The 24,542-nt window shown below is 38.9% G+C and overlaps 1 protein-coding gene across 4 annotated transcripts in view; it reads right to left on the reverse strand.

The window, feature by feature from the left end:
• PREX2 (phosphatidylinositol-3,4,5-trisphosphate dependent Rac exchange factor 2) overlaps window positions 1-24,542 on the reverse strand; it is a 299,299-nt gene that overhangs the window by 168,169 nt on the left and 106,588 nt on the right. For all 4 annotated transcript variants that reach the window (XR_015247064.1, XM_086696066.1, XM_086696065.1 and 1 more), the window contains exons 8-11: window positions 23,537-23,640; window positions 12,512-12,661; window positions 9,473-9,617; window positions 4,995-5,095 (exon numbers count right to left, since the gene is read on the reverse strand). Coding sequence is in view for 3 of the 4 variants with exons in the window: in XM_086696066.1 (XP_086552192.1) it covers window positions 4,995-5,095; window positions 9,473-9,617; window positions 12,512-12,661; window positions 23,537-23,640 (500 nt within the window). In the remaining variant the exon portion in view is untranslated. The remainder of the gene's footprint in view (window positions 1-4,994; window positions 5,096-9,472; window positions 9,618-12,511; window positions 12,662-23,536; window positions 23,641-24,542) is intronic.

Below are 24,542 nucleotides of genomic sequence, written 5' to 3' on the forward strand. Positions count from 1 at the left end.
TTCCTCTCTCTCTGCCCCTCCCCTGTTTGTGCTCTGCCCGCCCCCCCCCTCAAAAATAAACACTAAAAGATTTTTAAAATAATTTATGAACTTCGTTTCTAATACAATTTATGTACTATTTATTTAATTTTTAATAATAGCTGTGCCTCACAACAAGCTTGCAAATTTTTAAGAAATTTAATTACCAGCTCTCTTAAGTTTGTACAAGCCAACTTCACACACCACCGGATATAATGAATGAGGTCTCTGAATTCTTGCTTAAGCATTTATAATGTAAATAGTAGACTCAGACAAGAAAGTATTATCAGCATATCATACAGAAAGCATATGCTGCCTCAACCCAATAATTCCTGGTATAGCTGGGCTTTGCTTTTATGAAGTTCTCAACAATATAAGCAATGTGAATGATGGCAATAACAGTCAACTCTTTTTGCATGCTCTCTTTAAAACAGATGGTCCATTCAACTTTATTTTAGGAACTCTATTTCCACTAGAATGCAGCTGGAACCACATACCAATAAAACTAGCACGTATGGCTCATATTTCTCCATTCTAATAAAATTACTAATGTGAAATAGCATAATATGTTCTCTTACCCCTAGTTGTGGGGGGTCTGTACAGGTTAATTTCGGACACTTAAAAAGGGTGATTACTTTTAGTAACAAAAATTCTGTATGCCAAATCTAACATCACCACTGACCAAATCCTGATAACAATAATAGTACAGGCCACTAAAATCAAACTGCGACAAACAATTGTTATAATTTCAAACTTTGCATTTGAAATTTCAAAATAAATTTTAATCCAGAATTTATCTCCTTCTTCCTTTTCAAAATGGTATTGGAGAAAAGTGGTGTCTGAGTTGGGGGATAAGTTGATTAGGACTGAAATTCTCTCATTCTGATATCCCTTATAAAAAAATCTTATGTTCTTGATGTTTTTTCTCATTAGAGGGAAGCAATTAAAAATATTGTGAGAGGGGCTCTTGGGTGGCTCAGTCGGTTAAGCCTCCAACTCTTGATTTCAGCTCAGGTGACAAACTCATGGATCGTTGAGTTTCAGCCTGCATCGGGCTCCGTGTTGACAGTGTGGAGCCTGCTTGGGATTCTCTCTCTCACCTACTTTCTCTGCCCCAACCTTGATTGCTCTCTCTCTCTCTCTCTCTCTCTCTCTCTCTCTTTCTCTCTCCCTTTCTCAAAATAAAAAAAACTTAAAAAAATATTGTGAGAAGCATTTTAACAGAATAAATAAGGGTGGTTCCCTCTCTATGGAACTCTGTAATTCCTTCAAGAGCTTCCAGCAGTTTTGAACTGAAGAACAGATAAGACACAAAAAGACTGTTCATAAAGATATTTAATAAATATTATTTCAACTCTACTTTGTACTAACTTACAATTAACATGAACATGTTTGAGTAGTTGTTCATGACTTCAGGCAAAGTAATAACAGCTTTGTCATTGTAAAGTCAGTAAAATTCCACCTATAAGAGTTATATCTTCAATTTCCAGAACCCAATGCACTATGCAAATAAGTAACTAATTATCATACAATTCCTAGATCACCTTTGATGAAAGATGAAAGCAAGAGTGGAAGGATGGCTTGAAAATAACCTAATAGCTCCTTTCAAAGGACATCCTCTCCCCACACCTTAACTCCTTCCGGCTTTGCAAATAAAATCTGTAACATACTTTAATCTATCATAAGATACCTCTTAGTCAAAACAGGAAAACATGACAAAATTAGTGTGTAACTCTAAAATATAGTAATAATCTGGGGCACCTAGGTGGCTCAGTCAGTTAAGTTTCTGCCTCTTAATTTCAGCTCAGGTCATTATTTCACAGTTGGGCTCTGTCCTGAGTGTGGAGCCTGTTTAAGATTTTCTCTCTCCCTCTGCTCCTCCCCTGCTCCAAATAAATAAATAAATAAATAGTAATAATCCCACAGAAGTAAAAAATATTGCATTTTTTAAACAGTCTTTTAAACAAATTTAAATAGCAACATCAATTGTTGATAACTTTAAGATCTTTTTTCTCTTATTTCTAGTTCATAATGGTTTGAAGTCACTCAAATTAACAACTTAAATTAACAATCATGAAAACCTCCACTGAAATAGAAATTTTGAAAGTTATTTTTATGACTATTACATGCTGACATCATCATAAAACACCGACAAGTTTATATAATGATTACTCTGTCTTTAATATAATTCCATAGATCTTATATTGATCTGGGAGCTATGCCTCAGTGGCAGAAATTGGATCACTGTTTAACAAATTGGTTTAGCTTTTGTCTTTCCTGAGCATGCAGCTATACTACATTTCTAAGTTTCTCTTGCAAGAAGTAAGGAGTGGCCACATAACTGAGTTGCACCCAAGGACATGCACACAAAAGGCACAATGGAAAGTGTACAGGCCCATTTAAAACAAACAAAACAAAACTCCACCACTCCTTCAAGGCAACCTTTAAGAGCCTTGCACTGAAGATCAGTGGGCCTCTATCAAACACCAAAACCCTGTGTGGGGGAGAACACCCAACCTCATCTACCAAAGACTGGACTTTACCTGAGTGACAAAGTAGCTTCTAGAATGTAAGCCACTAGATTGAAACTTATTTGTTACAGCAGCTAGTGTTAACCAATACTTTTCCTTCTCAGTGCTCGCTGCAAAACAAAAAAAGTTAATTTTCCCATCCTATTAGATTTCTGCCTTTCTGAAAGGAAATAGGTCAATAGCTGGATTGCCTGGTGAAGAGGATAAAAGGATAGGCTTAAAAAAACTACTAGACCATAAGAAATAAAGGTCATTAGTTCATGTTTACATACCTTAGAGCACCTAGCAGAGTATCTTACATGCAGAATGAAGGAAAGAGTTGGTAAAGAAAAAAATGAACAAAGGTGATCATAAACAGATTTTCCCTTCTTTGTTCTATTGGTAATACATAGTCCCTGGAAGTACGCGGTCTAAATGAGAAAGGAATCTCCTGATTTCTGAAGGTCAATGATTGTATGCAAAACCTCTCTACATTCCACCTACTTGAGCTTCAATGGATGACAGGACAAAACACATTCCCTTCTTGACCCAAGTATACACTCAGACTTGGGCTTTGATGAAAGGAAAAAGCAGCAGCAGAGAGGAAAGTCATGTAGCTCAACACTTTTTGATATTTACTTATAAGTTTTTGGATGATGCTTTTTAGCATACTAGATGCTAAAGGGTGATTTCATAGTGTTAAGGAATCAAGTACAAAATCATATATAATTTATCGGTATTATCTGTTTACTCAAAATATAATTATTCATTGATTCATTTACTGAGCAATATTTATTGAGCATCTACATGTGATGGGCACTCCAGGTATTTACTATATATTAACTAACAAGACTCCTGTTCTTATGGTACTTATATTGTGATTGGTGGCTAGAGTAGGTATGGGAGACAAAGAGAGAAGTAATAAATAAATCAAATAACATGATAATTTTAGCGAGTGATAAGTTCATGAAGAAAATTTCAAAAATTAAAAACGCAGTTTATTGGAATAATGGGATGAGTCAGAATGTCATTGAAGATGTGAATCATGAATACTGAGACTTTTATCATTTCATTTTCTGCTGTATCTCTAGCACCTAGAAAGGTCCCTGGCGTATACTGGAACTAATAAATAATTGTTGAATGAGAATGGCAAGAACAAAGTTCCTAAATACACAGTCATCTTGGAGTGTTCAAGGGAGAGACAGAAAGCTGCAGTGGCCACAGTGTAATGAGTTAGGTATAATACCATGTGCTGACTCACAGAGGAAGTCAGGGGCCCTATCATGTGGGGCCGTATGGGCCATGGTAAGAGATCTAGACCACGGTAAGAGGTTCTGGACTTCTCTTTGAGTTTAATGGGACTCCAGTAGATGATTATAAGTAGGAGGATGCCTTGATCTTACATCTGTTTTAAAAGGTCTCTTCAGCTGTTATCTGAAGAGGAGTACCATAGGGATGGTGGACGAAAGTGGAAGCCAGGAAAGAGAAGATGGTGCTTGGGAGGAAGGTGGGATTCTGGAAGGGAGAGAAGTGGTCTGGTTCGGGACCTATTTTGGTGGTAGAGTTCACAGGGTTTGAGGGCATGAGGGATAAAAAGGAATTCCAGATGATTTCTATCTGGATAGATGGTGGCACATTACATCGGTGGCACCCAGTGCGGTGGGGAAAAACTGGGAGAATCTAGCTCATTTTCACCCCACTCTAATTAAAAACAAAAATGAACACTGAAATACCTTGGCTCAATAGCCGTATTTATTCACAATTACCTCTTTTTCTCTTCTCCCACATTTTGCATTAGAAATTCTTCAAGCTTGGGGTGCCTGGGTGGCTCAGTCAGTGAAGCGTCTGACTTTAGCTCAGGTCATGATCTCACAATTCGAGTTTGAGCCTCGCTTCGGGCTCTGTGCTGACACAGAGGATCAGATGTGCCTACCTTTCTCACCACATCCTCCCTCCATATATTCATCCATGAAGTATACTCTCTTGCCATGTGACATTCTGTGCTAGTTCCTGAAGAGGCCACCATGAACTTTTTCACTCCCATGCCTGAGCACCTATACCATTCCTCAGGGTGGGACATCCTTCTGTCTTTCTGTCCCTGTGAGAGTTCTACTCTCTACATTGTGCAACCTTAATGCCCTTTCCCTCATGAAGCAGTCCCAAATACTCCAGTGAGAACCTGCCATTCCTTCCTCCACACTCCCGCACTTACCTGTATTTCTAATTCTTGCCTGTGTTGTAGTCGTTCGTGTTAAAGTTAGCAAATATATCACCATACCCCATACTCCCTGAAATGTAGTTCTGTATTTATTAGTCACTCAAATATGTTGTTAAAAACACATAGGCATCCTATAATGTGGTGATTTGCTCTACGTTAAACTGATTAATGAAATCATGCAATCTGTGGATAAACAGAATAATTTAGTTTTTAATATTTTATAATTAATAATTTCATAAAAGAATTACCATGGTGGATGATTCCATTTTCTAACAATGCTTGTCCTAAGTGAACCCCTTCCTCAGGCCTGTGAATCTCTCCAATTTCCAACAGCCATGACACAAATTCACTGCAATAGAAATCCAGTGAAAAAGTTAATTTTTTCCTCTGAAAGTCTATTTGTACCATGCTTTCATCAGGCAGCTATGGAAGGAGTCTCAAATATAAAAAAATATTTGCAGTGCATTTCAGCATGCATTTTTTCACATATGCAAAGCCCAAAATTATTTAAATTTTACTCTATCCTAGGAAACAAATGTCCATAGCTTACCTAAACTATACTTAATAACTATTCAACTTACTGAGACCTCTAATAAACACAAATGGAAAATTTTAGAGTAGTTTTAACTATAAAGAGAATATAAGAGACCCTAAAGATATCCAACAGACAGAATAATAATGATTTAATATATAAGAAACAGACTGTCTGGAATGTGGCTTTTCAGGCACAGAGAACCAGTGTGTTTGAAACTCCAAGAAGGCAAACTAAAAACTAAAAACTAAAAAATAAAAATAAAAAAATTCATATCCCATATGGTGGACAGAATTCTAAACATGTCCTCTTACCCCCACCCCATCAAGAATCCCATTCCTTGGGGCGCCTGGGTGTCTCAGTTGGTTAAATGTACGACTTCGGCTCATGTCATGATCTCTTGGTTTGCGAGTTTGAGACCCACGTCCGGCTCTGTGCTGACAGCTAAAAGCATGGAGCCTGCTTAGGATTCTGTATCTCCTTCTCTCTCTGCCTCTCCCCTGCTCGCTCGCTCTCTCTCTCTCAAAAATAAATAAACATTAAAAAAAAAAAAAAAAGAATTCCATCCTTTGGTTTTGTAATCAAATCCTAATCTTGGTAGTGCTGTGAATGGATTTTGTATATGAAATTTAAATCCCAAGTCAGCTGACTCTCTGAGAGTGGTCCTGGCCAACAGTCAGCACAGAAATAGGACTTACACTTACAGCCACAGAGGACTGAATTCTGTGGACTGAAGTTGCCAGCAAGTTCAATGTGCTTGGAAGTGAATTTGTTCTCAGAGCCTTAAGATAAGGGCCCAGCCTCAGCCCAACCCACAACCTTGAATTTGGCCTTGTGAGACCCTAAGCAGGCAACCCAGTATTGCTCACCTGGACTTCTTTCTCACCTAGAGAATTATGAGCTAATGAATGGCAGTTTTTTCAAGCCACTAGGTGTGTGATAACTTATTTTGCAGCAATATAAAATTAATACACACCAAAAGCCATAGGAAAGTCTTCCTATACTGTTTTCAAATGTTAAAATTATCTAGTAAATTCACTGTTGTATCTAAACCGTCATCCAAAAGGAATACTCCAGCACAAAACAATCCATCAGAACTGTCCACCGCATACATCTGCTGTGGCTGTGAAGGACAGAGAGGATCACAGCTCACATCTGTCACCATTTTGGGGTGGGAAGAGGAGCCCCAGATATCACAGATAAGTAGGATGATGCTTTGCAATACAGGAGAGCACCAGCTGGGTCATGGTAATTGTTATGGCCGTGTGGTATCATTAGAAGAACATTAGATACAGAAACGTTTTACAATAAAATATTCTATGGTGCTCATGTTATAAAAACCTAACATTTGAACTCTTACATAAAGTCACAGATACATTTTAGAGTGGTTTTAATTTTGCACAGAGGTCAGAGAAGCCAAGCTATGGAAAATGTCGAAAATTACTTTTCCATTTATCCAAAACCAAGAGCAATGCATATGGCTACAGTCAAATAACTGAGGGACATGAAATTCTAAAAATGGGTATCTAGACTAAAAAGTACATTTTAAGGCAGAAGAAGTTGTTAAAATGCTTTTAATTCTTTTATTAAATAGGAGCCATCCAAAAGAAAGTTTAAACAGAAGTAAAACTTCAGTTTTGTCCTCAATAGCACAAAAATAGTAAGAATATCAACCCCATAGCACTGTCACAGGATTAAATGAGCTGATGAATGATAAAGGCCACAGTGCCTGGCACATTTTGAGCGCTTATTAAATGTCAGTGGCTGACAGGTGAGTTGTGCTGTTTGGTATGTAGCTAAAGCATCATTTTGTTCCGATGTCAGCAGATTCCTGAATGTGTCAAAAAATCAGGAAAAGAGCACTTTTTAAGTATTTCTATAAATCAGGAGCATAGGATAAAAAAAGAGAAGGGGTACGAAAGGAAGTTAATGGGTGGCTTTACTGTGGGACTTATTCAAATCACAAGGAGATCCCATTAACGCTCTGCAAAAGGACTGTAATCCAGTCAAAAACAATCTCCACCTTGGGCTGTAACACAGAGGTAGCGTGCTGTTGTGGAAAAAGCCACAATGAACACAGCTAAAATTTACTGTGTCTCTCCTATGTACCAGGCGCTCTGGAGAAGGCTTACAATCAATCATTGCAACTAACATGCATTATGGTCAGGGTAAAGGGTTTACAAAACCCTGCTCTTTCAATTAGGAAAACGCGACCCTGAATTAACTTTCTATCTCTGTTTCCTAGAACCTGATGAAGGCAGGGCATCAGCTGTGTTGCCAGGCAGCATTCTTATGGTAAAAATGACCCCTGATGGGTAAATGGAATATTAATAAATACCTGGTGAGAAGCCATAGCTTGAAGTGACACTCTTATAAGTAGGCATGTCCCTATGAGAAGTGGGAAGTTATGCCTAAAAGGTTATAATAAGAAATAGTGTCTCTGTGGGGCACCTGGGTTGGCAGGCTGAGTGTCCGAGTTCTGCAGTTCCTGAGTTCAAGCCTCACGTCAGACTTGCTGCTGTCAGTGCAGAGCCTGCTTCAGATCCTCTGTGCCCGTCTCTACCTCTCCCCCTGCTGGCACTCTCTCAAAAATACATAAACATTAAAAAAAGAAGAAAGACAGAAAGACAGACAGAAAAAGAGAGAGAGAGAGAGAGAGAGGGAGGAGGGAGGGAGGGAGGGAGGAAGGAAGGAAGGAAGGAAGGAAGGAAGGAAGGAAGGAAGGAAGGAAGGAAGGAAGGAAGGAAAGAATGAAGGAAGGAAGGAAAGAGTGTCTTCTTTGCAGCATTGAGGTTTCCAAGCGCAGGTGGGCTCACATCTGCTCTTTCTCTTGCACAAAAGCTGTCACCTGGGGGCCTACCGATGATAGCCACACTAGCTTGCTGGCAGTTGGGTGGTCTGCTGTGAGGACCATGCTCACTGGAGAAGAGAGGCCATGCTGCCCTGCAGGCCAGGGTTTCCTGGCTTATATTCTTCTCATGGGGTTGGGAGCTGGTGTGGCCTATGGCTATTTTGTTGTGTCTACATAATTAATCAAGAAGGCATTCTGGTATGTATTGCAAGTAAGCACTACAATCATCTCCATTTTTAGAGAGGAAAAGGAAGTTTAAACTTCCCAAATCTCTCAACTAGCCAGAGGTAGGAGCAGATTTGCATGGAGACAGTCTGATGGTGAAGTCTGGGCTCTGAACTACTTTTATTTTTGAGAGAGAGAGAGACAGAGCATGAATGGGGGAGGGCCAGAGAGAGGGAGACACAGAATCCGAAACAGGCACCAGGTTCTGAGCTGTCAGCACAGAGCCCGACGCGGGGCTCGAACTCACGGACCGCGAGATCATGACCTGAGCCGAAGTTGGCCGCCCAACCGACTGAGCCACCCAGGCACCCCTCTGAACTACTTTTAGAGAGTTGACACTGGCATTTACTAGCTATATGAATGTGAGCACGGTATGCTCCCTGATGGCTGGGTTTTGAATCTTTAAAAAATATGAAGATTTTACCTCTTAAGTATGTATTTGAGGATTAGAAATAACGTATAGGAAGAAGCCAGCATAGGGCCTGGCCTAAGCAGAGGTACCTGAAGGCGGCCGCCCTTCCCTTCAGTCCTGCAGGCCGAACCCAGCAGGGATTCCCACATACAGCTGTCTGGAGAAACCAAAGGACACACAGCCAATCTATGTGAAAAGCTCAGGTGACTTCCCCGCCTGTTGCTCTGTGCCAGGCTCACTGCATGACCTACTTTTCCAGACTCCTCATCGATAGGCCTTCATGCTGAGCCCAGCTGTCAAAGTTTTGAATTAATTGCCAGCTTAGACTGTGTGTCTTCACTTCTCCAGTCTTCTCTGACTCGTAGGCCCTGTACTCACATCCTTGCCAGACTCTGTCCCCTATAGGTAAACCCGCCTGCCTGCCAGCCCCTGCCTGACCCCAACCTCTGCTTCGCCCTTGGAACACAGTACATCCAAAACTGTTGAAGTCATGGATGAATGGATAGATGTCTTAAGTTTTGTATGACTTCTGGCCCTAGATCCATTCCTTCACCCCACTACGGTCCAGGAAATGTTGATAGCAAAGAAGTATTCGAAAATGCTTAGAGAAATATTTGTTAAAGAAAAACAAATTATTAAAGGAAAGTTAACACGTGAGATAGTGGAAACATGAAAGAAATACATGCACCTAGACTACCAACCTTACCTTCCAAGGAAGCATTTAGGGAACGTGGTCAGTTTTCTTTTCCTGTCTTTGATCAGATTTCCTTGTTTGCACATCATCTTATAAAGTTTCTCACCCTGTTCGGAGATCATTACCCAGGTGTCTTGCTCCATTCCTAATTTTAAACCTATCAGAAATGAAACAAAGGACAGGTACTGAAAGTCTCCTCACTCACTCATGCCTTCATTAAACAAACATTTAATTCACGTCTACCACATGCAGGGGATTGCAGACACAGAGCTCCATACGCTAGGGCCCTGATTTTCAAGAAGCTCTTGGGATACCAAGGAGACAGTCAAGACAGGATCTGGAGGGCCATATAGCACCTTGTGTAAATTGTGCCCAAAGGCACATGGTTTGGCCACTGGAGGAAGAGCAGCTGTACCTCAAGCTCCCGGCACCCCTTCTGCAGAATTAGATTGGCACAAGTGGACTGGCTGGCCCTGGAAACAGCCTTAAAGGAGAAACTGTGATACAATAAAGGCATATTCAGAGGATCTTGCCTCTACACAGAAATATTAAGAAAGGTTTCACAGAAGACCAATGTTTAAAAGCAGAGGGGTGAACGGTATTTCCAGAGAGAAAGAGAGAGAGTTAACAAGAGCTACCTGAGGTGAAGCAGCACGGGGGCACAGCTCCAGGCCCTACATGAGAGGACAGGACACACTGGCGGGTTAGTTAGGGACCTTGCTCAACTGCAGTTTCCATATACTTCATCCCTGAGGTATCAGGGAAGCATGTAAGGGTTTCCACCAGAGGGAGGGGTAAAGCAGGGCAGGACAGGAAAGAAAGTTTTGTTGCTTCAGAAACAAAGCTCAGATGACAATACAGGAACAAAGTGAAGGGGGCAGGGTTTAAAAAGAGGGAGACCATTAGGAGGAACCCTCAAAAATTCAGGCAAGTTGAACCCTGAAGACAATAGCAGGGGCTACAGGGCAAAGAGAATGATGCTGAGACATATCTAGGGAGCAATACTGATAGGATACAGCAAAGGGTTAAATGCAGGCACGATGGAGAAAAGAGAGATGTTTTCTAGGCTTTTGACCTGAGAGCCTGGAACTGGGGAGTGGGGGGTTAGACGCATTTCTGAAAAAGGGATTCAGGTAAGGAGGCGTCCAATACTGTGCATATTGAATTTGGACGTTCAGGTAGAGTCCAGGAGCCAGCAGAACACATGTGTATGAAGCTCAGGAGAGATGGACGAAGTGGCAGTGTAGATGTTGATGTGGATCTGGTGGGAACAGATAACCCAGGCAAGGACCTATCTTAGAGGAGAGCAGTGTCAAAGCTGAAAGCCTGAGAACGCCCACAATCTGGGACGTTTGGACGGGACTGACAAACTGTTGCAGAAGAAGAAATACTTGAATTATTTTTAGTTTTCTGGCTACAAATTTTCTTATGAAAATTTTATTTTTACAATGGAGGGGCAATTGCCACTTGTCAGTAATAGGGAATACTCCATCAAGAATAGAGCCTGTTCACATAAACTAATTTATACAACATGCTTATTTGCTTGCTTTTCTTTCTTTCTCTCTCTTTTCCTTCCTCCCTTCCTTTTTCACCTTAGGTTTATCTGTATGCACAGCCATTCTGAAAAAATAAATAAAGGTTCAACTTGATGAAAAATTTATTTTACCTTTCAAATGACTTGCTATGCTATTTGAATTGATTGCTGGATTCAACAAAACTGAAAGAATCAGCTATTCGGTATTCATAATCTATGTTTTAAATTTTTCTAACTAGTTCTCCATCCAAGATCAATCAAAGGAGTTAAGTATTTGAAAATGCTTTGGAAATGCTCATATAAATGTGTGCTATGAATATTTTAATCGAAATAGGAGCTTTGTATGTTCTTCAAGGAAAAATTTCTGAAGATGGAAGAAAGGGTTCTTTGTGCTTCAAAATTTCATCAGCAATGGGATATTTTATTCCTAAGTCTCTGGGAAAAGGAATACATACTGTCTTGTTTCTTATCCATTATTGGGTAAAGAAATTAGTAGTAACACAAGCATTTCTATTTCTTAGCTGAATTAAAGAAATGTGCGTAATTGCAGATAAACGTCACACAATTGAATACTGCCAGATCAAGTGCCTTTTGAGAATCTTGCTAAAAACGTGAAGCAATTTTGAACCAGGCCTCCCTCTTCATGTGAACAAACTCCTTATTGACTTGCATTATAGTCAATGGCATTGTAAAAAGTTAATGTGTATCCCAAGTGATTTATTCTATAATTAGGACACTAACATATTTGGTCTAGAGATTTTCACTGTACCGTTACATATATAGAGAACAACTGTTGGAGGCCCTACAACACTGCCTTATACTATGGAAGTTTGTCTCTTACAGGAAAACTCTGAGATGATGCTTTAGAAATGGTGAGAATAAGGTGCAAAGAAAATTTAACAACTTTTAAAGCAAACGAAACTATTTGCGGTAGACTGAATGTTTGCATGCCTCCCAAATTCATATGTTCAAACCTGACATCTAATTGTGCTGGTGTTAGGAGGTAAGGTGTTTGGGAAGTGATTAGGTCATGAGAGTGGAGTCCTCATGAATGAGATTAATGGCCTTATCGACAAGACCCCAGAGAGATCTCTTGCCCTGCTGTTATGTGAGGACACAGTGAAGAGATGGCCATCTAGGAACTGGAAAATTGCTCTTACCAGACTCCAAATCTTGGGCTCCTAGCCTCCAGAACTGTGAGTTATAAATTTCTGTTGTTTATAAGCCACCTAGTCTGTGGTATCCGTCATAGCAGCCTCAACAGACTAACATAATATTTAAAAGACACTGCTGGCCACAATATAATTATTTCACTAACTATACAAGGTTTTTCTTTTCTTTCAGTGATAATATTAGAAGTATCCATAAAGTATTTTAGCATGGGTCTTACCACACTTGGAAAATCCAGGTGAACATCACACACCTTTTTACTTTCTCATAATTTCTGCCCATTGTCTGCTTTCTTGCTAAGGTAGAATCTTCACAAAAGTGTAATAGTGGCCAATTAATACACCCACCTTTTCTCCGTTCTCTTTCTTTCAAAATAGCTTCAAACCATTCGTGCTTCTCTTCAGGTGTTTTTGCCATGCACACGAACCATTTATTTTTTGCTGTGTTATGTATTTTCCATCCATTGATAACAATGTGTCCACTACTATGGAAATCAGCTGGAAATTAATGGGGGTAAAGGTGAACAACAAATATAATATATAAATTATATCAACACAACCATTCAATTCACAAAAGTTCCAACACCACTGAGTTCTTAAAAGTATCTTCGCTTTAAATGTGTGAAATGAAGAACATAAAAATAAAAAATCAAATGTTTGTATATTAAATGCAGTTAGTGCTCAGGAATAAAACACTTCTAACTCTTAATATTAATATATTACATGAAATTAAACATCTGGAGTATTAACATTCCTTTCCTCTATGTCCAAAAATATTGTTAAAGTTCCTAAAGCAATAAAAGAAGAACGTGTAAAAGAATTTTCATCTCAATAATCAAATATCCAAGGTTTCAGATTCATTTTGGCTTTCTAATACTCATTTGAAATATTATTCTAGCTTTCAAAAGCAAAGTATATCCCCAACGAACAATTTTCAGCTGTTTCATGAACCACACAGGAAGAATCAGAACAAATCAATGGAACATACCAAGAGCACATTTACCTAATCTTTAATAAATGGAAAGGTACAAATAAATGTCAATCCATTATCCTTGCTCATGAAAAACTGAAAAATGTGCACTCTTTAAAACCACATCATTCCATATAGGAAGAAGAAATTTTTCTTTGAGTATGAATTCACATTGTCTTTTTTTAGGTCTCCCCATCATTTTGGCTACACTGTCATGCTACATTTGAAAATGTCAACAGGAAACCCTCTACGGCAGTTCTGCCTAATAGCAGGTAGGGAATAGTGATGTTACTTGTATCCAGCATTTACTGGCATGACAGTCTGCAAAGCAAAGATTTCAAAATGAAAAAACATATGACAAAGGCCTGAGTCAGCACCTGCACCAATTTAAAGTGACACTTTTCGGGGCGCCTGGGTGGCGCAGTCGGTTGGGCGTCCGACTTCAGCCAGGTCACGATCTCGCCGTCCGTGAGTTCGAGCCCCGCGTCAGGCTCTGGGCTGATGGCTCAGAGCCTGGAGCCTGTTTCCGATTCTGTGTCTCCCTCTCTCTGCCCCTCCCCCGTTCATGCTCTGTCTCTCTCTGTCCCAAAAATAAATAAACATTGGAAAAAAATAAATAAATAAATAAATAAATAAATAAATAAATAAATAAAGTGACACTTTTCATTCATCTCCCTGACAGTCACTAAATAGTAATGGTGGGTGGACAGGAGGTGAGACACAAAACGTTAAAGGTGGTTTAGAGAAATAACTTGGTGGCACTGTACTTGTTTTTTGTTTCTTTGTTTTTTCTCAAATGGCCTTATTTTATTTGGTGAGTTCTGAGTAGAGGCAGACATGATGCCTGTAGTCTTTTTAGCTCCAAAATCACCACAAGGTATCTGCGACCAGATTGACTATTCCAAAAATGCATTCTCAAATGATTCTGTATATTGAGGGTCTTTAAAAAGTCCAACTTATAGTGGGGCGCCTGGGTGGCCCAGTCAGTTAAGCTTCAGCTCAGGTCATGGTCTCGCGATTTGAATTCGAGCCCCACATCTGGTTCGTCACTGACAGTGCAGAGCCTGTTTGGAATTCTCTCTCTTTCCCTCTGTCTCTCTGCCCCACCCCTGCTTGCACTCTCTCTCTCTCTCAAAATAAATAATAAACTTAAAAAAATTCCAAGTTATACTTGAGCCAGGAAAGAATTATGTTAGATATTACTCTATAATATAATATATATGTTATAATATATATAATATATATACGATATGTGTGTGTGCCATAATCCTGTTAATAATAACAATTTCTGATAAAATAAGGATTCAAATGGCAGAAGATTTCCCCCATCAGGAAATTGTCATATGTTTTATTTTTATTTTATTATGTTTATTTATTTTGAGAGAGGGAGAGAGAGAGAGAGAGAGAGAGAGAGAGAGAGCAGGGGAGGGGCAGAGAGAGAGGGAAACACAGAATCCAAAGCAAGTTCCAGGCTCTGAGCTATCAGTGCAGAGCCCCACGAGGGGTTTGAATCCCTAAGCCGTGAAATCATGATCTGGGCTGAAGTTGGATGCTCAACCAACTGAGCCATCCAGACGCCCTGCCATCTGTTTTGAAAAGGAATTTGTGTACCTTTCTTCTTATCTGTACATATTTAGTTCATGTTCATATCCTATATAAAGTAGCAGAACTTTTTAATACATGTCAGATAAGTATCAATGGAATTAGTAAGGAAGTAAAAATTATTAGTTCATAATTATACCATAATCCCTTGTTACTACTTATAAAAATAACCAACTGAGAAAATATGATAAATTGGTGGGAAAAAAAGATCAAGTTGCACATGTCCACATAGACCCCCCTCCCCGCATGGGTCATTTACAGGGCCAATATCACAAACAAGCATAAGCTTTTCACACTCTCCCTTCTTCCACAATCAGACTGAGATCAGCTAAGAGAACCCAGCACTGCAGCCTAAAAGACCCCACATTCCCACTAATGATATTACCCTTTACCCACACCCCAGGTAAAGAAAATCACCATAGCCACATGTAACTTGTAGTAATAAAATATTGGGCTTACTTTAAAAGGAACATGGTGTATTCTTTCCACAGAACATAGAGGAACACAAGTTCATCTACCAGGGTGATGCTTCTGACCCTGCACACCACGTGCCCTGGGACAGACACCTCTGCAACCTGGGTGTTCCTTCCTTCCCTCCCTCGACTATTTGAGTCTGGCACTGCTCTCTTCACACCCTGCTGACTCTTCCTTCAACATTTTTCATCAGGCCATTCCTTACTTCAAAAGCCTTTGTTAGCTCCCCAATGAATCAGGGGAAAACATAGAGGATTGCTTTAGCGCTTCTCTTTAAACTGACCCCTATCGAACAATGACATTTTCCACTCTGTTCCCCTGTGGCCCTGCCACTGTTTGCTGCTTTCCTCCTCCTTGTGCTGTGACTTCTCACCTGTTCTCTAGGCTGAGGCTCTCATCAAGTCACCAGCCCTGCTCTCTGCCTCAGCAACTCTTTCTTCTCTTTAAAGTGTACCCGCATCTTCCATGAAGCCTTGCCTAAGCACTACAACCTGTGCAAACTTCCCTTGGAAAATGTATGGCTGAACTCAAAACCAGACAGGTCAGCACATGATTGCATGTGGCTACTGTTTCATGTACAGAAAGCAAGACTGTTAATTGACTGTAAAATCTACTATGTCAAATGATAGGTACATCTCTGTTCCAATATAATATTTTGAAAGAATAGCTTATGTCACCTAATAAATTAAAATGAAAGGATGTCACTTTTTAAAGTTTATGTGCTAACTACTCTCTACCACACTAATTTTAAAAATCATAAATAATTTTAAACATATATACAAATATGTGAGTACATATATATGTATATACATACATATGTATCAAAATGTAGTATAAATATCATAATGATATCAGTTACCAAATTATCAGTGTTATAAAAAATAAGCAATTGATTCTCATTTATTTCAAAAGAAATATATGATGTATTTAGTGATATATAAATGGCTTCATAATTTCAATCACAGCACATTTCTCAATAACTTCTTTTTTTATATAATTTTAAAAAATATTTATTTATTTTTGAGAGAGAGAGAGAAACAGACTGCAAGCGGGGAGGGGGGAGGGACAGAGAGAGAGGGAGACACAGAATCCAAAGCAGGTTCCAGGCTCTGATCTGTCAGCACAGAGCCTGAAGTGGGGCTCGAACTCACAAACCGCGAGATCATGATCTGAGCTGAAGTCAGCATTCAATCAACTGAGCCACCCAGGCACCCCTCAATAACTTCACTCTAAAAAATAAATTTGAATTGAACTTATTTATAAAGAACAGCCACATAAAGATCATGGAAAAGCCTAGCAGTGCTTTTCCTTAGTAGAAATTTAAAAATATTGTTTTTACTGAAAGAACATTAATGGCAAGTGCAGGAATTTTCACTTATATTTATATCTAAAATATAATTCTATAGGAAGTGTTAAAAAGGAATGGAAAATTGTCATTCATTAAGTGTAGAATATCCAAATTCAAGTCTCCAGGCACTGATGTTTTTCCAAAAAGAGAAAAATCCAAGGGGCAGCCGAGAACAACTCACTAATTACTTTGAAGCTATACAGTTTGCAAATTCCTCACTCTTAATCCAGCATAGTTTTACATAATGAGATGAGGTTTTGCTAAAACTGATACTACTATAACTCTCAGGGGAAATGCTGATATCCTTTCAATAGCATGAGTTTTAATGAGATGGAAGCTAGCCAAGTACCATATACTCAGGCCATGAAACAGAAGAAACTGCCAGAAAATATTATTCAAAACATCAAGAAACTGATGTCTAAACAATGTATTTAACTCTTATTCTGGTGATCAACAGTGTGAATGCATAAATTTTTAAGAGAAATTTTAAAAATTAAAAACTGAGAACAAACTGAGGGTTGATGGGGAGTGGGAGGGAGGGGAGTGGGTGATGGGTATTGAGGAGAGCACCTGTTGGGATGAGCACTGGGTGTTGTATGGAAACCAATTTGACAATAAACTTCATATTAAAAAAAATTATAATTTACTTACATTATGAATATTTAATGTTGAGAAAATTAGTTTTTGGAATAAATCTTTGATTTTATCAAATAATAGAAGAAAATTTTCTGGCATTCAAAATAGCATTAGCCATTATTTATGGCAAAAAGTTAAAAATTAAAAAAAAAAAAAAAAAGAGGTTCGAGGGATGCCTAGGTGGCTCAGTTGGTTAAGTATCTAACTCTTGATTTCAGGTCAGGTCATGATCTCATGATTCATGAGTTCAAGCCCCGCACCAGGCTGCACGCTGACAGCATGGAGCCTGCTTGGGATCCTCTCTGTCTCTGTCTCTCTCTGCCCTGCTTGAGAACTTTCTCTCTCAAAATAAATAAATAAATAAACTTTAAAAAAAAGAGAGAGTCTAACTGATTTTTCCTTTTGAAACTAAAAATAGCTCCCCTGACCTTTTTTTTTAATTCTCAAGAACACTCCTTTAAATTAATAACATATTGAAAATGTAAGTGTATCAGGAAAGAACCCTTATAGTCTTAGTCTTTTCAACATTGTAAAGTTATCCTACTTTTTAATTAAGAATGTATTCAATTCAGGTTACACAACAATAAATATGGCTGATAAGGTAACTATGGTTTATCTATTTGACTATTAAGCAACAACAAATACTATGTTATGTGGCGCTAAGACATGAAGATAAAGATGACTATAGTTCACACAATGATTTTATTTAATTGAAAAAAGGATATAAAACTAGAGTTCATGTTTTTAAACATTTTTGAAAATCTATGCATAAAAAGAAAAATTGAAGGAAGTATTAAAATTCTCATTTACTTCTCTTTATATTTTCAACTTTTTGTTATTTTCAAATTTACTTTATTTTTTTTTAAGTTTATTTATTCAGAGAGAGAGAGAGTGCGTGAGAGAGCAGCGGAAGGGCAGACACCGAGGGAGAAGGAGAGAATCTTAAGTAGGCTCCACACTCAGTGCAGAGCCTAACATGGGGCTTGATCCCATGACCCCGTGACCATGACCCAAGTCAAAACCGAGTCAGATGCTCAACCGAGCCACACAAGCACCCCCAAAATTTTCTTTAATAAGCAAAATTTAATTTCAAAAAACCCAATGTGTTCAATATCTTTGAATGGTTTCAAATATTTATATTAAAAATGGTAGCTGAAACTTTCTTTAAAAACCCTGTTCACTTTCAAGAACACCTTAAAGAATAAAAATTCTCCATCTTACCTAATTCAAATTTGACTACTGTCCTGCAAACTATGGTTTGCCCCACATTGAACTACAGATCACATTTTCTAAAGGTCACCATTTTTGCCCTTTGTCCAACTACACAAATAAACTTGTTCTTAAGAAAGAATTTACAAATGATCTGGTATACTTTTTTTTAAATATTTATTAAATGTTTTCTTATTTATTTTTGAAAGAGAGAGAAAGAGACAGCACACAGGGAAGGGGGGGCGGAGAAAGAGGGGGACAGAGGATCTGAAGCAGGCTCTGGGCTAACAGCAGAGAGCCCGAGGCGGAGCTCTAACTTGTGAACTATGAGACTACAAACTGAGCCAAATTCGGATGCTTAACCGACTGAGCCACCCAGGTGCTCCTGGGGCTATGTTTTGAATGAATTGCCAAGAATATACTATGAAAATTACAAAGAAATTTAACTGTAGAAAGTTCAACAGTTTTCCTACATAGCTCTTAAGCTGGATACTTTTTATGAATCATGTTTAAACTGATATACTCATAAACAAAGAAGAGGAATTAAATTAGAGGAATCCCCCAGGGGCACTTGTGTGGCTCAGTCGGTCAAGTGGCCGACTCTTGACTTCAGCTCAGGTCATGATGTCATGGTTCATGGGATGGAACCCCATGTCGGGCTCTGCTGACAGTGCAGAGCCTGCTTGGAATTCTTTCTCTCTCTCTGTCTCTGTCTCTCTCTCTCGCTCACTCGCTTTATCTCTTTCCCTCTCTCTCTCCAACACTCCCCTACTCACTCACTCTTTCTCTCTCTCTCTCTCTCAAAATAAATAAATAAACATTTAAAAAAAATTAGAATTCACCCAAATAAGAGTCGGATCTAGAGAATGGTGGAATGGAGGGACACCTGGGTGGCTCAGTCAGTTAAGCATCAGACTTTGGCTCAGGTCATGATCTCATGTTTGTGAGTTCGAGCCCCACATTTGGCTCTGTGCTAACAGCTCAGAGCCTGGAGCCTGCTTCAGATTCTGTCTCCCTCTCTCTGCCCCTCCCCAGCTCACACCGTCTCTCTCTCTCTCTCTCTCCCTCTCTCTCAAAAATACATAAACATTAAAAAAAATTAAAACTATAGAGAATGGTGGAATGGAAATCTGGCCACACACTCAATGGCTACCATCTTTGTTGAACATAAGAAGTAATGGATAACACGGATATATTAAAATAAATACACAGATTTTTACATTTCTGCATGTCTTATCATCATTGCCTTAATTTTTTTGTATTCTGAGATATAACTGATATAACCCAACTCATTAAACATTATAAATAAAAGTAGAATAATGTTTATTTTTCAAAAGATTTGAGATAGTTACACATTGGCTAAAAGCTTAGTCTCATTCCAAATGCAATTACTTCTGCAAGTTTTGAGCTAAATTAGTGCAAATGGTTGTCTGATGGAGGCCCTTAGAAAACAAAAGCATTTTACTTATAACTAGAGTATACAAAAATACCTAGTATTTCTACAATATATTCAAATAGATGGGGGAGCATTTAAATTTTTCATCGAAATTTCTAAGCATGCTTAAAAATACATCTTGATTAATTAATTTTTATTATTTATACCACAATATGGTATCGTTGTTGTTTGTTTCTGGTTTTGGCAATGAACACAAAAGCCTGATGGTATTTGCCATCCCTTACCGAATTCATCCAGGGTCCTAGCATGGGAAGAACTTGGTATACAGACACTGATCAGCTCTGCTGAGATCTATCAGCATCAGAGCTCCCATTTATAAGTATAAAGTAAGAACTCTTAGGGGCACCTGGGTGGCTGACTTCAGCTCAGGTCATGATCTCACGGTTCGTGAGTTCGAGTTCTGCATCAGGCTCTGTGCTGACAGCTCACAGCCTGGAGCCTGCTTCCGATTCTGTGCCTCCCTCTCTCTCTGCCCTTCCCCCTACTCACGCTCTGTCCCTCTCTATCAAAAAATGAATAAACGTTAAAAAAAAATTTTTTTAAAAGAACACTTAAAACCTGAGCTCATCAAAAATAGAGATTCCATGATGGAAATGACCAAGAAAACAGGAAAGGAGAAAGTTGGTGCAGCACTCAGATTGTCTCTCAAACAACCAAAGTCAATTTCTACACATTAATGCCTTATCTCTTCATTGCTCTCCAGTTGGTCCCTACAGATTTAAAATTCATATGGAGTCGCTGCTCCATGTTTCTCAAGGCATGGCCATGGGCACCTGAGAAACCTCACTCTAGTCCCAGCTCCATACCAAACAGCTGGGTAAAAGTGGATGAGTTAGTTCTTAAGTGTGGCCTGGTTTCCATCATCCAAAATGTTAACAAGGTATATGAGTTGATCTTCAAGATCCTATTCATCTTCAGAAATTCTGTTTTTAAATTTCCATGTCCTGGCTGAGGACACATACTCCCCCAAAAGACCTAGTACACACACTTATGAGAAAACCAAATTTTCTTTGCAGGAAGCAAAGGGAAGGTATCCAGCTGGAGCCTAAAATGTCTTTAAGTGACGTTGTAGCAAGTATTTGCAGCCAAATTTCAGCAACATGCTGCATATGTATGTTGAAGGGGGAAACAAAACCTTAACTGAATAATACAAAGTGTAATTTCTTCATCATATTTCAATGAATCCTGAGCCTTGGAAGTTTGTGTCAAGATCTGTCATTAGACACTTTATCACTAATATTAGTCTTCCCCACTAATTTGTATTTACCAGGGTCTGAGGCCTTGTTTCTATAATGCCCCTGTCCCTCAGGTGCCGAGGTCCTGAAGGTGAAAATCTTACCAATGCTAAAAGAACTTTTTCATGGGGTTGAATCCAAAGACCATTTGCATTAAAGCTCCATCACCCACATAGGCTCACCCCCATATACCTATCTGACACAGATATGCTGAAGATGCTATTTTATGCCCATGCCTCCAAAGGCCCTGGGCTCCTTCCATTTCTTTATCTTATGCCCCAATTTCCCATAGCATAGTAATCATTATCAAAATTTAACACAGTTTACCAAAATTCACTTAAATTTTTTTTTCAACGTTTTTATTTTTATTTTTGGGATAGAGAGAGACAGAGCATGAACGGGGGAGGGGCAGAAAGAGAGGGAGACACAGAATCGGAAACAGGCTCCAGGCTCTGAGCCATCAGCCCAGAGCCGGACGCGGGGCTCGAACTCACAGACCGCGAGATCGTGACCTGGCTGAAGTCGGACGCTTAACCGACTGCGCCACCCAGGCGCCCCCAAAATTCACTTAGATTACCAATGCAGATGGAACAAATGGAGACAACCACACCATCTGGGAGAGAGGAAAGGAAGTGAGACACAGGAGCTTTATGAAGAAAACAAAGAGAAGGCTGAAGCAACAGGGGACAGGTGGTTCCACCAGGGCAGACGAGGCCAAGAAGGAACAGAGTAGAGCTTTGAGTGTGCCTTCCCCTGCCTTACTTCTTCCAACCTCAAGTACGTGGGCTTTTGGATATTCTCTTGAGCAATAGGGTTACTGAAGTGAGAGAGCTGTTCACATTTTAGACAGGCAACTTCCTAATGTCACTAGTCTCTTTTCAAAGCATTAAAATGAATTAATGCCACCTTATAAAAATACGGTGGGGGTGCCTGGGTGGCTCAGTCGGTTAAGCGTCTGACTTTGGTTCCGGTCACGATCTCATGGTTCCTGAGTTCAGGTCCCGCATTGGGCTCTGTGCTGATGTGGAGCCTGCTTGGGATTCTCTGTCTCCCTCTCTCTCTGCCCCTCCCTGACTCGCTCTCTATCTGTCTCAAAAATAAATAAATAAATAAATAAATAAATAAATAAATAAATAAACATCAAAATTTGAAAAAATAAATATTGTGCACATCCTGCCAAGGAAAGATAGCCTACTAGGTCCCACATGTGAGAATGTATTTGCACCTGTATTATAGAAAGGGATTTTTAGCTGTGCCACCTGTCAGACAGCTCCACACTCCATCTGTCCCCTAGTCCATGAGGAACCTCACCACAAGACGACTTGGTTCCCAGGCAGTACACCTGAGTTTTGCCCATTGCATGTCCTTCCCCCCTTACCTGAAACAATCATGCTTTACTGTTTTATATTCTAGACAACTTTTAGGATCCTGACAATGGGATAGAGAAATGGCACACAGGTGAACACTTTTGAAAATTTGCACCCCTGCAAAGGATAAACATTCTTCTCCCCTCTGGGACTAAAAGATGGTAACAAAGGTATGTGGTAGAGGGGAGCTGACCTGTGCCCCAATCCCAGTTTAAATGAAGTATTATACAGAACACTTCTGCATATGGGAATTAAAGTCATTTAGCAACAATTAATATATGTTATTTCATCTGGTCTTTTTCTCCTAGAAGCATATCTTTGAAATCTAATTAAAATCATCGGGGGAAAATGTGATCCAATTTCCTGAACATTCATATTATACTCTAGTACATAACCACATAATGGGATCCATATATTTTTTCAAATAAAAATAATTTATGTAACTTCATTTTATTTAATGTTTGTGACTGTGATTTCACAAACTTACTTATCAATGTCTGTATCTTCAGATCTGCAGAGCAAAAATGTACCAGCTATAAGTAATAAAGTACTTAAAATGAGCACTTAAAATACACAAACCACCTTCATCCACAACTTTTCTCTGTAAGAAAATTGACATGTTTCTACACACAACGGCTATCTAGCTAAAACGAATCTAGGGTTTTATATATTATATTGTAGAATAGAATATATTACATGAAATATAATATATATTTTACAATAGAATATATGAAAAATCACATATATACTTATAAAAGATAGTGTAACTTAAAAAGAAAATAAATTCATTCATTATTTTCTGCACTCATGCTGGCTATACCAGGAAATATGAGTGCGTATGTCACTCCTACTCAGCAATTTCTTTGTATCTCTGTGTTGAATGCTAGTGTATTTCAGCCAAATATAATTTTCCACTTTGACAAGAATCCTCTTCTTCCTTATCACGCCTTTCTCCTCCAACTGCTCTACCTAATAAAGTTTTCCTAAGCTCTAATGTACCGCAAAAGAAGTATTCAGGTGAGAAGTTTGTCTTATGAGGGAGCTGGCGTCTCATTTTAAAATCACTAATTACCTACCTGTGCCATCGTCCACATTCTCCACTTCCATCACCTCTGTATTGATTCGGCCACGAAAAAGGTACCGATGTCCATCTGTAGATGCCTTGCTATTCTTCAACCGTCTTGTGATGAAATGAAATCACAAAAATTTTGTTACTAAACTTAATAAAAAACAGTATTGAAGCAATAGAACTTAAGCGAGTCTTAAAAAAAAAAAAAAAAAAAAACAGACACTGATGCAATCAATGACACCAATTAGGCTCTTGGTGTTTGTTTTTTATTTGTGTCCTCCCATTCATAACAGCACTAGTTGCTTTACAAGTTGAAACTTATAGACTAGTGTTTTAAAATAAATGGAAGTTATTGGGGCATCTGGGTGGCTCAGTCAGGTAAGCGTCTGACTCTTGATTTTGGCTCAGGTCACGATATCATGGTTTGTGAGATCGAGCCCCGCATGGGGCTCTGTGCTAACAGCATGGAGCCTGCTTGGGATTCCTCTCCCTCTCTCCTGCTCGTCCCTCATGCTCTCTCTCTCTAAAAAAAAAAAAAAATTAAATTAAATAATTTAGATAAATGGAAGCTTTGGACTAAGAACAGTATACAGGTAGGTGGGTAAATATATATTTTTGCTCAAGTTAGAAATCAAAGGTACACAATCAAAGTCTGACACACACTAAAAGTTATTTTAAAACTTCATCTGATTTATTTCACTTTCATTTCTCATTTTTCAGTAACTAGCTGGTAATTTCCACCTTTTCAAGCTCTGGTAAAATTCAGTTGGTACTTATGATCCCTCTGCAAAGAAACGGACTGTGCTGGGAATTCTTAAATTGAGTGTCATCCAGCTGAAAATATTTTCCCTAGATTGTTTTTATGATATGAGAATTGTATGCTTGTTGAGTCTCTTAATACCCTTATAATCCTTTATAAGGGTCTCATTTCTTCTATTTTAAAAAGAAGTTGAAAACATTCCAAAACTTTGTGTATAGTGTGCCTATTACCAGTCTTTAATGCTAAAAAAGCA

The sequence above is a fragment of the Puma concolor genome, chromosome F2, assembly GCF_028749965.1.
Source record: "Puma concolor isolate L17-30 chromosome F2, mPumCon1.1.hap2, whole genome shotgun sequence".
NCBI classification, from domain to species: Eukaryota; Metazoa; Chordata; class Mammalia; order Carnivora; family Felidae; genus Puma; species Puma concolor.